An 18,676-nucleotide genomic window follows, 5' to 3' on the forward strand; every position below is an offset into this window, starting at 1 on the left:
GTGCTATAGGCCAGAGCTCAACATTACTGAGAGCGGGGAGGGCAGACTTGGCAACTCTGTAGGGTTTCGAGAAAGTTAAAGCAAGTCACTCGGGCACGAGTTAGAAATGAGGTATACAACAGCTCCTGGACTTGTGGTGGGCAGAGCAGCCCACACTTACTCACCTAGCCTGCGGGCTACCGCGGGGGGGTGGGGGTGCTTCCTGCAGAGCGAGACCGTCTGTGGGGTGAAACGCACGCAGGCCCGAACAAGCAGAAGGAAGAAGCTGGAAGAAGTCTTTCTCCCCCCGCCAACCTGACCTTGGGGGAGACACACCATTTGGGTTGTAGAAAGCCAATGTTGCAAAGTCTTATCCTCAAACCCCCACACCCCCTGCCGCCCCGGCTGTTTATCTCCAACTGTTCGCAGTTTTAAACCCAACCAGGCTGGCACTAGTCCACTCTACTCTTAGAAAGTACGTGCCTTCTGCAGACTGACGCGGGACTGGAACCAGAGACACGGCATCCCCCTACCACCTGCAACTACAGCCTTTTGTAGCAGACACTGTCATTTCAGCTTCTGAAAGTGCATTTCATTTCCTCCTGTATTTTTCAGACCTTGAGACACTTCTAGCACCGGGTGGAAACACAAAGTCTTTTCTCTCCTTGGCTCTGTCCTTTTTCATGCGAAAGAGATCCCGATTTTAAGGAACTAAAGTGTATGGATGTCTCATTTTTTACACAGCACTGTATCCAGCTGTCTGCCTGCAGACTTTGGGATAAAATGTTTGAGAACTCAATGCCGCTGCCAATTTACGGAAGAAGCCTTAAGCTGCTTTCGTGAGGGTGTGGCCAACTTACACAATGATGAACAAGTAAACAAAGAAAACATGGGAAAACTTTGCAGCAGACCTCAACGTTTTTTACAGTAAATTAGTTCAGGGGGTCTTAACTTTTTGACAGTGTCCTGGGTTTGAACCAGAAGGTGGCAGTGGGTGGTGGAGCCCTGTGCAGAGTGGGCAGATTCAGGGACGTAGAAAGAATCATAAAACACGTCTTCCCTCCCAGGCCCCAGAGAGCTTTGTTTCCGTGCTCAAAGTGGTGTTCCACTACACACACCTTGTTTTCCCATAACTTTTGTTTCAAGTGCTCTTATCTTCAGTATCACTATTATCTACTTATAAACCTAGCTAGCACTTTGAAAAATCACACAATATTAATACCACCTTTATATAAAGTCAGAACAATAAGATTATTAGTAAAGCTTTCATGAAGTTCTGCAACCTGATCATTTTTTGATGGAATATTCAGAGAGCAATATATTTCTTTTCCCTCTCCCTTTCTGTGTCCTACCAAGGTACACACAACAACGAACTACTCAACTGCCCAGAGATAAAAACATTTTGGAACAAAACCGTTCAACAGGAGAGAAACAGAAGATCTTTTGGTGTTCCATGTAATCCTGCTCTTGAAAATGCTCATCCACCCTGGGGTGGGGAACCTGTGGCCTTGGGGCCACATGTGCACTTCTGAATCCTTGAGTGCAGCCTTTTGTCTGAATCCAGATTTTACAGAACAAATCCTTTTAATAAAGGGATTTGTTCTGTGAAGTTTGGATTCAGTTTAGCGGCCACACTCGGGGATCTGGAGCAAACAAAAAAAATTCTTACCCCCATCTTTTGCCCTCCCCAAATTTCTCAGCAATTCCAAGAATGCTACACAGAGTGACCCTATCCATCCTTACAGAGCCAACAGAGCAAAGTGAAATAAATCTCTTTCCCAAAGCCAGGATAACGGAGAAGACTTCCTTCAAAGAGGAGGGAAGGAAAGGGGAAGGAAAGAGACAACGTAAAGCTTTTCCCAATTTCAGCTTTTTGCTCCTATTCCCTCTGCCTGGCTTGAAAACACAAGGGTAAGCGATGAGTGACATGGCAGTGTCTTTGGTATCCAAACCAAATCCCACGTAAACTCTGTGAGATAGATCATCTACTTACAAAAATAGCCTTTCTGGAGATACAGTCTATATCTGAACTCCAGGAGCTGAGGAAGTTTTGTCCCAGAGTACGGGCAGAGGGGGCTTGTGATTTTCCCTAAACCAGCGTCGTTTCTCATTCCCATTCCCACCAACCAGCCAACCCTTAAGGGTCACGGCCACATCACAGGTGTGAGGTGCGCAGCTTAGCTTTTAACTTCTTGGTCTGGTTTCTGTTCTGTTTGTGTTTTCAATCTAGAAAGAACTAGCCGCGGTATGAGGAAAGTAAGTTAAGGTTTTAAAACATTGCGCTACTAGCACATCTGGTAACTTGACAGAGGGCGACAAAAAGAACCTGTTTCACTTTAGTTTTCCTAGATTAAGATACGTCAATCACTCACCTCTTCTTTCCTCTCCCGATTAATTGGTGCATGTTTATTTCTGCCTCTATTTCTCAACTGCACACCCAGACATTCATACATTCATCCTTTGCCTAAGCTTTTGCTATGTACAGAGGTAATGAATCATTAAGAGAGGCGGGCAGGGTCTGTGGGACACAGGCAGCCGTAGGAAGGGATGCAAATGCACCCTCAGGGACCCTGAACCTACTGGACACCCCTTATGTTAGTTACCTGCATGCCACCACGCACTGTGCTGCAGATCCGACCACAGAGAGGCCAACGAATCCCAAACCCAATCACAGGGAAAATCAAGTTTCCTTTGGCAAGACAGATATAAGAAAAAACAAACACACACACACGAGCAACATTTTCCTTCTAACATAATCAACTTCTCCTCTTACCCCACCCAACCCTCCCTAACCCTACAAATTGTAACCTATAAACAGGATCCCAAATACATACAGCATCAATCATGTTTATCAATCATAATAAACATTAGTTCAACTAAATGCTACAGCTAGAATCATTTCCACTATTTATAAAGGTTTTTCTTTTATTTATATGGTTTTTAGTTTAAAACCAGTTCTGCAACAATGCTAAGCTATGCTGAGGTATTTTATGAAGGTGCCGGAAGCTAGCTGTTACCCAGATTAAGGTACCACCATTCAAAGAGAAAAAGAAGGGAAAGAAAAGAGAAAAGGAGATCCAGGTTACAGAATCAACATAAGGTTCACTCAAATTTACTGCTTTTAACAAAGGCCAAGAGTAGAAGAGCCAAAACAAGGAACTGCTTTGTGAATAAGGACAGTCAGAAGAAAGCAGCCATTCACAAACCATACAGAAAACCGGTACGAACCAGACAACTCTGAGAAACACACATTCCCTGCCTTCCGGTGGAATCCCTTCCAGGATCTTACTGGGAATCTCAGGGTTGTCCCATCTAATTTCTTTGGATTAAGAAAAGGATGATTAGCTTTTAATGATGAACGAGATTTATTTATCCTATTACTGTCCCAGCTTACATTTGTATTCTGTGCGCTGTCTATGCAAACCTATATAATAACTCATCTTAGGTATTCTTCTTAGAGGAATGGCAAAGAATGATTTTTTTTTCCCTCCTCCTAAGGGAAGGTAAATGCTAAGAAAGACTTATCACTTTATCAAGTGTCATCCTCAAAATGTTTTAAGACTGAAAATGACTCCAAACAGCCAGGACTATGATTTTTACATGAATGTCACAGATTAAATGCTTTTCACACACACATATAAAAGGGAACTCTTATCAGTTACGAGGAAATTAACGCAAAAATTCTTGCTCATTTGGAAAATTTTAAATTTCAGGTCTTTAGTCTTGTTCTCCCCTTAGTATTTAGTCATCTTTTAATGTTTTCAACTCTAATAAACAAGGTTTGAAGAACAAACAGACTTTAAATTCATCGTTTAGATGCTGATTTAATGAGAAAGTATTTGACCAAATTCTCCTAATGAATCGTTGAGGTCTGTCTTTAACTACAGACTGGTCTTTGGAGAGCCTCTAAGGGCTGAGGCTGAAGGAGCCTGCTAGCAAGAGGTCCTGGCCTTCCAACATCTCCCTGGCGGCTCTTCTCCTTTCTTGGGGAGAAACAAAAGAAAGAGGCTTCTCTGTCTTCCTATTTCCATGATCTTATTTCTTTTCTTGGTCAAGAATGTTTTGTGAGGATGATATAGTTTGGGAACAGCTTTAGATTATGAACCACAGAGAGTTTCTTCTGTAAGCCAAGTATTTGCTATATACTAATTGCAAAGTTTTCTATCAGGATTTATAACTTTAAACATTTACATGAATTCCCTACGTTAGCAAGTGTATCTGGCTTTTCCAGCAAGTTGAAAAGAAAATATAATGTTAAAGATTGAGCTGAATTTAAATGTTGTGTCAAGCAAATATCTGTGCTTTTGGATAATACAGACAAGGTTTCCCTTATCTTCCCAAATAAATGAGGGATAATGGGACAAAATAACATTTAAAAGAGGTATAATTGTGCTTTTTTCCCCAACAACGAATGAATGATGTAGAATAAATTGGCAAGATGATGTCACTAAAAAATCCTTTAATCAATCTTATTTTCCCTTTTTTTAAAACAAAAAAGATTCCTTTCTTATAATGCTACCATGAAGTATAAATAGGTATGGTCCTATACAAAATGAAAGTTGGATTCCTTTGGTTCCATTTCTCGAGTAACGAGTTGAGTAAATTGGGATGGTATTGATCATTCTGATAATAAATAAAAAGAAGTGTGTATTATATCAATGAATATAAACAATTTTTTTCTTAATTCTAAAAAGCTGCCTATAGAACTTCAGAAACATTTAAACTAATACAGCACTCAACTTAGTTCTTAGAACAATATAGTAATATTGTTCCTGTGAGAAGCCCTTTTTTAGGTCTTCCTGCTCTGTCCTTCAGATTTATACAGGGTATAAATAAAGTTTATGACCAAATTGCACCACTTGTGACAAGCAGGATTCAAACAATTACATTCACCACTCCCTAGGGAGGGCCCATTACCATGGGCAAATATAGTATTACTATAAATGCATTTAGAATCAGTCTTTGGCTTAGTATGTGTTAACCAAATTCAGGGATAAAAGAAAACTTGCATAAATATTAAGTGGGAACAAAAAGAAGAATGATACAATGAATTGTGATGACCTATCTAGCCTTTCTTCTTTAAAATGCAGAAACTCTACCAAACACCTCTTTTTGGTCAAATGGCCCCTATAGTTTCCAGACTCTCCCTTATATAAGGCGGCTAAAAGTTAAGTTTGAGTACCTTAGCTTAGGAGATAGTTCATTCAATTCAAAATGCATTTCTTGAGATGATATAAAGTAAAAAATGACTGAGGTGTTCACGAAGCAGTATGATCAGCAGAATATCTAGGGATGGTGATGGGGAGCTGATTTTAAACTAAACACCCACCGACAAACTATATTAGTGTTTCACGTGTACACATGTACATGTACCTTTCATTTCACAACTTACTTTTAAATAAGTGAAAAAAGAGAAAAAATTTCATCTTTGTCTAAAGATTTACCTTTGTCTAAAGATTATTCTTTTAAACAGCTTTTTTTATGCTGGTTTAAGGTACTACCCTCATCAAGTGATCTACACACCAAAAGGCAGAATCCCCTTATCCCAAATTGACTAGAGAGAGAATACAGAACAGGGCATAGACATAAATGACCACTGTACTGACATTTAAAGCTTAGTATCTTTTTTAATATTAAAGTCTTTTGTTGAATCTTATTTGGGAAAGGGATCATTTTTTAATCACATGTGGGAAAAACAAAAACAAAAACAAAAACAGTCTTTCCTTGCCCTTCCTCCTGACTCACTGGGCTTGAGTCCCTTGGGACTCCACACTTCCTTTGGTAGCAATTTTGGGAAATTAATGCTATAACCTCTAATCCAGTGTGGTGGGTATCAGCATTTCCCTCCCCAAATCCTTCCTTCTAACTTTCGCCACTCCCAAGAGAGGGCTACAGTATCACTGACAGCCCTAAAATCATTTGTACAGACTAAAGTTAGAGATGGCAAGTCAGGAGAGAAGATTAAATTTAACTACAACAGAGAAAAAGCAGATGGAGAGGAGAGAAATTAGTAACTGACACTGCCATTCTATTTACATACCAACCTAAATAAACTAGTTAAACATCAAGTTAAAAGTCTGCCCAGAAGATATTACAATTTACCAACATAAAAGATTAAAAACAAGCAGCAACTTTTATATAAAATTAATAAAGACAAGTGAAAAAGAAATTGTCAGTAGCATCTATCTCCTCGATGTGTCTGAACTGCACATTATAAACTAGTCCATTAGTACAGCAGCTTGCTAAAAATTGACTTTGGTTCAAGCTTAGTTTAAAAAAAAAAACATAAAAAACACACCACACAAAAAAGGTGGATGGACATTTGTTAATTTCCCTGCTTGCAGTTCACTGATTTTGGAGGGATTTTAGGGAAGGTGAAGGGTAAGAAGAGGAAATTTAGGGGTGGTAATTTAAATACTTTGTGAAATAAAATAAGACAGAAAGGAAAAAAAAAAAACAAAGAAAAATTTAAAAGGGGACTAAAATATTTCTGACCTTTTAATATTACCGTGACTGTCTCCCATTTGAATCACAAATCAAAGTCCACACTGTGTCTGTATTACTGCCTTTCTGCACAACAGTGAAGAGAGACAAATACACAGAATCCAAGCTCCCTTTGAAAGCATCAGATTGAAAACCACCTGTAAGTTCTCTCTACACCCCCAGCTTGAAAGGGAGAAAAAGTGCAGTCTTGGGACCACTGGAGATTTAAGCAAGCACCCACAGACACCAAATGGGAACCTTGAACTCCAATAAGAAGGGGAACTCAGATGAGCTGCACTGCAGTAATCCAGTCTTTTGGAAAATGTTTTGGTACAGATGGTATAGAAACAGTACACTGACAAAAAGGGGAATTTAATCTCCAAGTTACCCTCGTTCCTCTTCATCCACTTTCACAAGCTCTTCCTTTTCAGTGGGCTCATTTATATAGTCTAGAAACACCCTGAAAACTATTACAGGAGCTAATCACTTTCTACACTGAATAGAGATGTGAACCACCTAGCAGGAGCATCACGAACAAACCAAGGAGACTCTTAAGATGTGTGCAACGTTCCTGCTCAAAGTCCTTCTTCTTTAAAAGTTCTACAGATCCCATGCCCGGCTAGTAAGTGCCTCCTTTAGTCAGAGAACCAAGGAGAATCTCAGGGTTAGAGGAACTTATAAGCCATCCAGTGGAAAGGAAGTCTGCAGATTTCTAGAGGAAAAGGTGGTAACCTCAGACTCTTCTCATCACACCTCTTTTGGATATATAATTGATGGAAAATAGTCTAGTAGAATTCCTTCAGAAAGTAAAAGGAGGGAAAAAGTTCCCCAATTTCAGTAAGTCAGTTTGTTCTTTGCCAAGTAAGTTAAAGGAAGTTTCGATGAAAAACTTCTGAAAAATGGAAAAAACAAACACACCAACAGTAGGAGCATTTTTCAGGAGATAAGAAATCAGGAGAACCACCAAGTCAGGTGTCTGCAGTAGTCTTTGCTCTTCGGAACCAAATCCTGCCCTGCAACATGTACAGCTGTTCCCATTGAAAGTAGCAGAAAGCAGCACTGTTGCACCACAGGATCTGGGCCTCGGGGTCATTCGATGATTTGGGGGTGAGTGAGAGCTACAGTTCAGCAGGAATTCCTTCCTACACAAAAGTGCTCCAAAGGCACCACCTGATGGGGGGAGGGGAGGGGACAGGTGTGGAGTGGGAGTGTTTGCACACACTGCCTTCAGCTTCTGCACCAAGCCTCTTGCATAAGTGGCAAAAGAAAATAATTTTCTAGCACCTCTGTAAGAGTCATCAAGGATAAGGAAACCAGCAAGAACATTCCCCGCAGTTAAGAACAGAAGTCTCCTCTTACCCCGAAACCCTCCCTCCCCACAGTGTGGGAGCTCACTGAAATAGGATCCAGGAGCAAGAGATAAACATGTCCAAACTATATATATATATATAAAAAACAATAACAACAACAACAATAATAATAGAGATACAGTAATACAGGCCTGCCTAAATTGTACCAGTTAAGAAAGGAACCCCCAACACAATTGATAGGATTATAAACACCTTCTTATGACTTAATGGCCTGTACAACAGACCCATAAAAATGATTTTTTTTTAAGATAAAAAGAAATTTAGATAAACAAGAAATCCCCTTCCTATATTGGAATTGGTAACCCACCTTAACTTGTCATCATGACTGCTGGAAATGATAAGTAGTCCTTTCACTTATTTTTTGTTTGTTTGTTTTTGACTTTTTGTTTCTTTTTTTTTTTTTTAAATTTTTGGTTAGAAAGTTCTCCAATCCATGAAGCAATCCTGAAAAGACAGTGTTTTATTATAAAATTAGGCAAATGTTGTTGTCCCATCTCCATCCTTTCTTTTCTTTCTGGTATGTGTTTTCCTTCTCTCCCTTCTCTCCTTTGCCCTCACAACGTGGCGAGAGGAAGCCAATCACATTTTTCAGTTTATTGACCTGGCTGGCAGCCCAAGCTCACTGCAGAGTGAAAAGGCTCCCGGCAGCCCAGCTCCGCCCAGCTCACTGTGCCTTGGAGGCCGTGGTGGTGGTGGATGCAGCCCCGCTGGCAGAGGCCACGGTGAAGAGAGAGTTCTGGATGGACTCGGCTGAGGTGGAGGCGGCGTGAAGGCTGGCTACAGGTGCAGAGTTCCCTGCAGAGGCTGCGGCGGCAGAGACCAAGCTAACCGGGTTGCTGGTGAGCAGAGAGAGGTTCTGAGGGTTCAGGAACAGAGGGGCGGTCACGATGTTGGGGGCTCCTCCGGCATTGGCAAACACCAGGTTCCCAGTGGCATCCAGTGATGTTATTGGAAGAGAGCCACCAGAAGCAAGAGCTGCAGACAAGAATCCAAAAAACAGGCAGTAAGAAGAATGTGAACGTCATCCTGGAGAAGCCACATAGATTCAAAGGTCTACTGAGTTTTCCTATTACTCAGCAGGAAAAAGTGTAGCCCTTCACTGAATTTTTTTCTCAATCACAGTGCTGTATTGACACAACTTATGGTTTATTTATCATTTTGAAGAGCCTAAAGGACAAACAAATCCAACTTATTTCATGAGTATGAGCAGGGTATGTTAAGAGAGAGAGTTAATAAGAACTTTCTAATGAATCAGAGTCATGTTTCTATCTTGAAATCTCAAGTTTATTTAATTTACCTGGACATATTCGATAAATCTAATAATTTTATCTTTGATGAAGACTGCTAATTTTAAACTACCTCTATGCTAGCTAAAGTAATTAAAGCATTAAAAATATATTTAGCTTTTATAAATCAACTGGTCTTATTGATAAATTTGACATATAGGACAAAAACCATCTTTCAAAAAAGGTTTCATTCTAAAATAAATTATACACCACCAAATAAAATAAAACTTTTGGCCCTGAGAACTCTCATTTAAGTACAACTATTTTATTTTTATTTCAATTTTTTTTAGAGATGGGGTCTTGCTATGTTGCCCATGCTGGAGTGCAGTGGGTATTCATAAGTGCTATCATAGTGCACCAGAACCTCAAACTCCTGGCCCAAGTGATCCTCTACCTCAGCCTCCCATCAAACTATTTTAAGAAAAAAATATTCTCTGATTAATATAGTGATGTCTCTCAAATTGTTTCCTTGAATCACATAAGAGCAAGCATCTTCAGACACAAAGCTTAGATGCTACACAAGGGAAACCCTTCACTGTGTGGAATGAATACTGTCCTGGATAACATGCTAAAAGGCTGAAAGGGACCCAACTAGGCTTGGAAAAGAGACATTATAATCCAAGAGAATATGTGCTCCCACTGACAGGGATATAAAAAGAAAAGAACTTAACAAGAATTAAAAGTACCCCTGAAGTCTACCTAATGTGCTCCAATGTTAATTCATTCATTATAGAACTTTCCCATATACGGCTTTCTTAGGGGTGGGGATGAGGAATTGGGAAGTCTTATGTGGACAAGTTTGCCTGGAGAGGGGTCTTAGATGACTACTTGGATAAGCTTACGGGGGGGAGAAAATCTGCTTCCAAGTCTATTTACATAAGATAAATATCAGCATAAAAGTCCTGGATAAACAAAATTGATAGACCTCTCGCTAGATTATCCAGGAATACAAGAGAAAGGACCCAAATAAGCTCAATCAGAAATGAAAAAGGAGACATTACAGCTGATACCACAGAAATACAAAATATCATCTGTGAATACTATGAAATCTCTATGCACATAACATAGAAAATGTAGAGGAAATGGACAAATTCCTGGAAACACACAACCTCCCAAGACTCAATCAGGAGGAAACAGAACTCCTAAACAGACCAATAATGAGCAGCAAAACTGAAGCAGCAATAAAAAAATCTTCCAACAAAAAAAAGTCCCACACCAGATGGATTCACAGCCAAATTCTACCAGATCTGGTATCCATACTGCAGAAATTATTCTATAACATCGAGATGCAGGGAATCCTCCCCCATTCTATGAAGCCAGTATCACCTTGATACCAAAGCCAGGAAAAGACACAATAAGGAAGTGAAAGATCTCTACAAGAACTACGAAACACCGAGGAAAGAAATCACAGATGATACAAACAAACAGGAAAATATCACGCTCATAGATCAGTAGAATCAACATTGTTAAAATGTCCATACCATCCAAAGTGATTTACAGATTCAGTGCAATTCCCATCAAAATACCAACGTCATATTTCAAAGATCTAGAAAAACTAATTCTACATTTCGTTTGGAACCAGAAAAGAACGCAAATAGCCAAAACCATCTTAAGCAAAAAGAACAAACCTGGAGGTGTCAGATTATCAGATTTCAAACTATACTACAAGGCTAGAGTAACCAAAACAGCATGGTATTGGCACAAAAATAGAGACATAGATCAATGGAACAGAACAGAGAACTCAGGTATAAAACCATCTACATATAACCAACTCATCTTTGACTAAGCAGACAACAATATACACTGGGGAAAAGAAGCCCTATTCAATAAATGGTGCTGGGAAAGTTGGATAGCCACACGAAGAAGAATGAAACAGGATCCCTCTCTCTAACCACTCACAAAAATTCAAGATGGATAAAAGACTTAAATATAAGACATGAAACCATAAGAATTCTAGAAGAAAATGTAGGAAAAACTCTTCTAGATATTGGTCTAGGCAAAGAATTTATGAAGACCCCAAAGGCAATTATGGCAACAATAAAAATAAATAAATGGGACTTGATTAAATTAAAAAGCTTCTGCACAGCTAAGGAAATAATTAACAGAGCAAATAGACGACCTACAGAATAGGAGAAAATATTTGCAAACTACACATCCAATGAAGGGCTTATTACCAGGATCTATAAAGAACTCAAACCATCAAGAAAAAAAATAAACAACCCTATTAAATAGTGGGCAAAAGACATCAACAGAAGCTTTTCAAAAGAAGACAAATGGCCCACAATGAGACATTACCTTGGCCTTGTTAGAATGGCTTTTATTAAAAAGTCCAAAAACAACAGATGCTGGTGTGGATGCAGAGAGAAAGGAATGCTTATATAGTGTTGGTGGGATGGCAAATTAGTACAATCTCTACAGAAAACAGTATGGAGATTTTTCAAAGAACTAAAAGTAGACCTACCATTCAATCCAACAATCCCACTACTGGGTATCAACCCAATGGGAAAGAAGTCATTTTATCAAAAAAACACCTGTACTCGAATGTTTACTGCAGCACAATTCACAACTGCAAAGGTCTGGAATCAATCCAAGTGCCCATCAATTCATGAGTGGATTAACAAAATATGGTATATGTATACTACAGAATACTACTCAGCCATAAAAAGGATGAATTAATGCCTTTTGCAGCAATTTAGATGGAAGTGGGGACCATTATCCTAAGTGAAGTATCTCAATAACAAAAAACAAATACCATATGTACTCTCTAATAAATTGGAACTAAGTGATGGGCACACACGTGCACAGAGGGAAGTAAAAGTCATTAGAAATCAAGCAGTGGGGAGCAGGGAAGAGGGGAGGGGAAAACCCACAGTGAACACTATTTGGGTGATGGGCACACTCACAGTCCTGACTCAAGCATACAAAAGCTATCCATGTAACAAAAACCTTTGTTACCCCCCTTAGTATTTTGAAAAACAAAAAACAAAAAAAGTCCTGGTCTCATACACTATACCCAACTAAGTATATTTCCTGTTCTTACTCACAAACTAAACCTATGGTTTTCTTACAAAGCTTTTTTACAGGGACATTTTCTTGGTCCTCAAGAACAAGTATTTGTCTTTCCCCATTGCATTCACCTCTAGCAAAGCAAGCTTCCTCCATTACACACATACCCACACAAGCTATGTAAGGAAAAAGGTTCCACTGACCTTGAATAGTTGCCAGTGTACTGTTGCTCATCAGAGCTGGGCTGAGAGCACCGCCCAGGGTCCCTGGATTGAGACTGAGTAAGGCACCTCTGCAAGTCCAAAAGAGGGGTCACTTAGTACCATGCAGACACATCTGTCAGTTTGACAACACACCCAAAAGGGATAAAGAAAGAAAAATGTAGCTAGGGAAGTATGTGGAAATACCTATTTTCCCTTACTCTTACATGGTTTGGCCAATAGTTCTAGGTTACTGGTTTCCTTGATGCTTATTATACAAGCAAGGTTACAATCAGCATAAAACGTAAAACTTTTACAGTCATTCTGACTCTTCTTTGAATGACTTCATTCTCTTTTTTCCAAAACAAAAGAAAAAACTCCAGAAGAAAGGATATATTTACAAGATGATTTTTATAATATGTTCGACAATAATATAAAATTGGGACTTTTATTACTGTATCTCTTATCTATGTTGGAGAATTAGAAAGCTGACAGTAGAGAGAGTGTAATGGAGAAAACAGAGTCAGGAATTCTGGGCTTTCTTCCTGGCCCCATCACCGAGGGAATCAGTGACTTGGTAGTCTAGGTTATAATCTGGAAAAAAAGGTATGACTACTGCTCTTTCTAGGGTGTTAAGAAACTTAAGCTCAACTATAATCAAGGTCCTTGCATAATCAAACAACAGCCCATTTCAAAGATTTCAAGGAGATTATCATTTTAAAGAGATGTTTTTTCATTTAAGACGGTGATGAAAAGTCTCCCCTGTGAGTAACTCCGGGCATGATGCCCTAGTTGTTTCTCAGCTGTGAATGGACGAGCAAAGCACCTTACCCAGCCGCGAACTGCGAGGGTGCCATCAGGCCTGGGTTTAGTCCTGCAGCGGCAGCCATGGCAGCAAGACTGGCATTTGTTGGCAGCTGTGCAGCTCCTTGGAGGGCGGCAGCTGCTGCTGTTTGCAAGCCTGATGCTGTCACCATCACCTGGCTGGTCCCCAGAGGGGAGGACAAAGGAGTGGAGGTGGTCTGTGTTGTGCTGGTCTCACTGGCACTGGATGCCTCGGAGGTGGAGGCTGAGGCAGAAGGGGAGGGACTCAGAGAGGGGGAGGTGACTGCTGAGGAGGCTGGAGGTGCTGTGGAAATCACGGTTGCCGTGTTGTTGGAGGTGGTGTCTGTAGTGCCTGAAAAGAGAAAGAGATTAGAAAATGACCTTCTGCAAATGATTTTTAGAAAAATGGCAGTTTTATTCAGCCATACTCTAGAATCAATGGCATAATTGAACTACTAACCAGGAACCTCTAAATTGGTCTTTTATTAACCTAGTCTAGTATTTCCCTGGAAAGTAACCACAAAAGCAGGCATTTTAGAACCAAAGCTATGAACCCTACACTTTAAGAGACAAGAGCAATAAAGTAACCATGAAAGAAACAGAATAGTTTTCCATTGCCAATTTCCCATTCAAAAAACAAAAGAAAGAATCACAGAAGCTCTCGTTATGGAATAATGCTCTGAGGAAGAAACATAAGCAAAAAAGGCGAGATTCTGTAAAGCTCTTTTTCATTCACACTAGGGAGACTCCCTAGTAGTCTCCATAGGAAAATCAAAACAACAAGGACAAGAAAGACTGCACATTAATTACTTTTCTAAGAATTAAGTGTCAACAATATACAGAGATAGTATATAAATAACTAAAGTTATACATCTAGATGCCTTGCTTGCATTAGAAAATTCAATTAGCTCTCAAAAGTCCACCGTGGTAAACCTTTTCTTATTTATGGAAAAATCAACATACAATGATACTATGAATCTCATAAAAGTTAGCACGTAAAATGAGGATCTATAAAATTATTATTTGCACGGCCTTAAAAAAAAAATCAAGGTGCCTGAATTTGTGTTTTAAGAAGAACAAATGTTTGGATATAAATGACTAATTGACATCAAAAATATCATTACTAAACACTAAAACACATTCACTGGGATTGTTTCATGTTCAAGATCAGAGTTGCCTAACAGAAATACAATACATATATAATTTCAAATTTTCTAATAGCCCCATTGAAAATAGTAAAAAAAAAAAAAAGTGAAATTAATTTCAATTATACATTCTGCCTAACCTAATATATCCAAAATATTATCATTTCAAGATGAAATCAATATTAAAAAATTAAGTTATTTTGCCTTTTTCCTTTCTAAGTCTGGAAATGGTATGTATTTTATAATTATGGCACATCTAAATTTGAACTAGCCACATTTTAAGTGCTCAAAAGCCACTTGTGGCTAGTGGATGACATATTAGATACCAAAAGTCTGAAATATGTCTGGAAGTTAGGTCTGCAGGGACCCAGAGGCAAGTGTGACGTAAAGAATGTTAAGTTACTCTGCTTCTGGTAGAAATGGCTCGTAAGGCTCTCATGGGACAGATAACCTTCCACCAAGCAGAAGACATCAACTCTCCCCAGTGAGCTGTAATCTTGATGCTACCTATAAAAGACAGTATGTATAGAACAGGCCCTCTTATTTCAGCTACCAATAAATGCTACATATTACAAAAACAGGCTGTCTAAACTAGCTGGAATTTAATGAAATTCACCATGTTCTAGGATATAATCAACCATATACAGTTGGTTCTCTGTACCTGTGGGTTCCATTCTGTGGATTCAACCAACTGTGGATTGAAAATATTTGAGAAAAAACCCAATAAAAATAGTATAAATTAAAAAACAATACAAAATAACTACATACGTAGCATTTTCATCATATTAGGTATTATAAGTAATCTAGAGATGATTTAAGTATACAGGAGGATGTGCATATGCTATATGCAAATATTCTGCCATTTTATATAAGCAACTTGAACACCCTCGGATTTTGGTATCTGGTGGGGGTCCTGGAACCAGTACCCTGAGGATACTGAGGGATGAGTGTGTACGTATAAAGCAGAACCTAAGCAGTGTTTCCTCAGGATAGAGAACTCAAAAAGACAAAAAAAAGGAAAAATCTATAAATTTTCAATATAATATAATCTTCTGAGGTATGGAAGACTTTCAATATTAAATAACTCAGACCAATCAAAATAAATATTTGAAATCTATAAGGGTATGACACATTGGAAAATTTTATGTAAAAGATAACATTTCTTTGGTGATAAATCTATTAGTAAGCTGCAGAACACTCTCTTCTCTCATAATAGCGTTATCACAAATTCAGACAGTTTTGTTCTTCCAAAATCTGTTCTGATGCCTTATTCTGGTCTATTCTAAGAACATCTAGAATTGAACTCTCTTCTCATTTCTACTCGTTTTTTTTCACATGTCACAGAGCCAGGAGAAACTTAGATATCATCTACATCAGCACTAACTCCTAATCTTCCTACCTCCTACAATGCTGCACAAGAGTGCTTATGTGCTTGCTGAATGAAGGAGGTAAACATATCTTTCTTATTGCTAATTGACAAGGGAGGATTTACTCTTCTTTCTGCCCTTCTCAAAAATATAAATGATTTCTTCTTATTGCAGCTTCCCCTAAATATAATCACATCTTTGTGAATATTATTAATCACATTTTCATTCTTTATTTCTTCTGTTCTAAATCTATCAGATCTATCTGTACCACTGAACATCGATGCTGTGTTAGTCCTGTGTTTGGCAGATTCATATACATTTTTTCACTTTTATCCTCTTTTCCTGTTCCTTATCTTATAGAAAGGCAGATATCTTTTCTTATTTCTCCTCTACTGCTAAGAAATTTCAACACACTTACAGTATTTTCTTGACCAATTTCTCACCTTATCTAACCTTATGTTACTGACGGGCACTACTTCCTTTCAGAGTTCTGAAACTGAAATTGCCCATTTTCATAAGAACTAATATCTTGAGGTCAAAAGGCTTACAATGGCTATTTTTTTTTACTCTCCACTACAACCTTCAAATCATTCAGTATCTCTTTTTTAAAATCCCATATGTTTACAAAGAAAATCTCAGTTAAATTTTACCAGTGAATTTAATCAGAGCCAGGAGATGATGATTCCAGAAACCATACAAAGTCGTTTTTTCTGGTTGTAATTCTCCAACCACATTCTGGGTATCTTCAATATAAACGTCATATAAGCACTATGGTACAACAATTTAACATGATCTTTAATTCTCCCAGCCAGTGAGTCATGTTTTAATCAATATACATCTAATATGACCTTAAATTCTTGGCAACTTCACAATTTAATTACTTTAGCAACTCTGATCAGCGACCTCAGGCTTGCTGAGCCTCAGTGTCCTCAACAACAGAGTAAGATGCCACCACCCTGCGCAGAATTAGTAGGATGTCACATCCAAGCAATGTGTCTGGTGTGTGTGGCACTCCCTTGCGCTTTCCACTCTTTTAAAAAAATAGCTTTACTGAGATACAATTTATATACCATAAAATGTGTCCAATTCAAGTGTAAAATTCAGTAACTTTTCATTAATTTACAGAGTTGCACAACTATCACCACAATCTAGATTATGACATTTCCACCTCCAAAAAAGATCCTTTTGCCTGTTTATAGTCACTTCCCACTCCCACCTAGTCATCTGCTTTTTGTCTCTATAGATATTCCCTTTTTGGACGTTTCATGTAAATGGAATCACACAACATGTACTCTTTTGCATCTGGCTTTCTTAACTTAGCATTTTGTTTTCAAGGTTTATACATGTTGTAGCACAAATCAATACTTCATTACTTTTTATGGCTGAATAATATTCCATTGTCTAGATATACCGCATTTTGTTTATTCATTTACCTGTTGTTAGGCATTAGCTTGTTTTCCAGTTTTTGGCTATTATAAATAATGCTGCTATATGAACATTCGCATAAAAATTTTTGTGTGGAAGTGTTTTCATTTCTCTTGGGGAAATTGCTGGGTAGGATGGTAAATTTATGTTGAACTTCTAGAGAAACTGCTAAAGTGTTTTCCAAAGTGGCTGTATCATTTGAGATTCCTAAAAGCAATGTGTGAGAATTCCAGTTTTTGTGTATCTTTGCCAGCATTTATCATTTTTGGTCTGTTTGTTTATAGCCATTCTCATGAGTATAAAGTGGTATCTCATTATAGTTTCAATTTGCTTTTCCCTCATGTTGAGCATCTTTCCATGTGCTTATTAGTCACTCTTGTATCTTCTTTGGTAAAATGAGCATTAAAATCTTTTGCCCATTTAAAAAACTGGGTTGTCTATATTCTTACTATTGAGTTGTAAAGAGTTCTCTATACATTCTAGACACAATTCGTTTATCAGATACATAACTGTCAATGTCTTCTCCCAGTCTGTGGCTTGTCTTTTCATTTTCTTTAAGGTCCCTTCTGAAGCACAAAGATTTTACTTTTAATGAAGTCCAATTTATCTTTTTTTCTTGTATGGACTGTACTTCTCGTGCTGTATCTACGAACTCTTCGCCTGACCCAAGGGCCTGAAAATTTTCTCCTACTTTGTTTTCCTAAAAACTTTATAGTTTTAGCTCTTACATCTGAGCCTTAGGTCCATTTTAGTTAATTTTTGTGCATGATATGAGGTAAAGATCTGAATTCATCTTTGTGCATATGGATATCCAGTTGTCCTAGAACCATTTTCTGAAGACTACATTTTCTCTATTGAATAGTCTTGGCACGTTTGTCAAAAATCTATAGAGCATAAATTTGAAGGTTTGTTTTTCAACTCTCAATTTTGTTCCATTTCATCTATGTCTATCTTTATGTCACTATTATATTGTCTTGATTATTGTTGCTTTACAGTAAGCTTTGAGATCAGGACCTGTAAGTCCTCTAAGTTCATTGTTTTTCAAAATTATTTTGGCTATTCTGGGTCCCTTCCATATACATTTTGGAAAGAGTTTACCGATTTTTCAAAACAAAACAAAACAAAAAAACCCTGTTGGAATTTTGACTATGATTTTGTTGAATCTATAAATCAAGTTGGAGAAAATTATCATCTTAAGAATGCTGAACATGGAGTATGAAAGGTCTCCACATACAGACTTTAGTTTCTTTCAGCAAATTGTAGTCTTCATTGTATAAGTCTTGAACTTCTTTTGTTAAATTTATTAACTAAGTATTTTATTTTTTTAACACTGTTTTGTATAAAGTATTTTCTTAATTTCATTTTTTAACTGTCCATTGACAGCATATACAAATGTAATTGGTTTTTAAATTGGACATCAGACTGAGGTGGGGGGTGGGGGAGGGGATGGGTGTATGCCTACACAATGAGTGCATTGCGCACCGTTTGGGGAGTGGTAACACTTGAAGGTGCTGGCTCGGGAAAGGGGGGGTGGGGAAAAAAATATGAAACTGTTGTTTTTAACTTGCATTGTTCACTTAATAATTTATC

The 18,676-nt window shown here is 38.2% G+C and overlaps 1 protein-coding gene across 2 annotated transcripts in view; it reads right to left on the minus strand.

Moving 5' to 3' along the window:
• Positions 1–8,328: 8,328 nt before the first annotated feature.
• Positions 8,329–18,676, minus strand: part of POU2F1 (POU class 2 homeobox 1) — a 164,694-nt gene continuing 154,346 nt past the window's right edge. For both annotated transcript variants that reach the window (XM_069479106.1, XM_069479105.1), the window contains exons 14-16: positions 13,156–13,501; positions 12,328–12,416; positions 8,329–8,807 (exon numbers count right to left, since the gene is read on the minus strand). In XM_069479106.1, the coding sequence (XP_069335207.1) occupies positions 8,497–8,807; positions 12,328–12,416; positions 13,156–13,501 (746 nt within the window). In that variant the 3' untranslated portion in view covers positions 8,329–8,496. The remainder of the gene's footprint in view (positions 8,808–12,327; positions 12,417–13,155; positions 13,502–18,676) is intronic.

The sequence above is a fragment of the Eulemur rufifrons genome, chromosome 8, assembly GCF_041146395.1.
Source record: "Eulemur rufifrons isolate Redbay chromosome 8, OSU_ERuf_1, whole genome shotgun sequence".
Taxonomy (NCBI): Eukaryota; Metazoa; Chordata; class Mammalia; order Primates; family Lemuridae; genus Eulemur; species Eulemur rufifrons.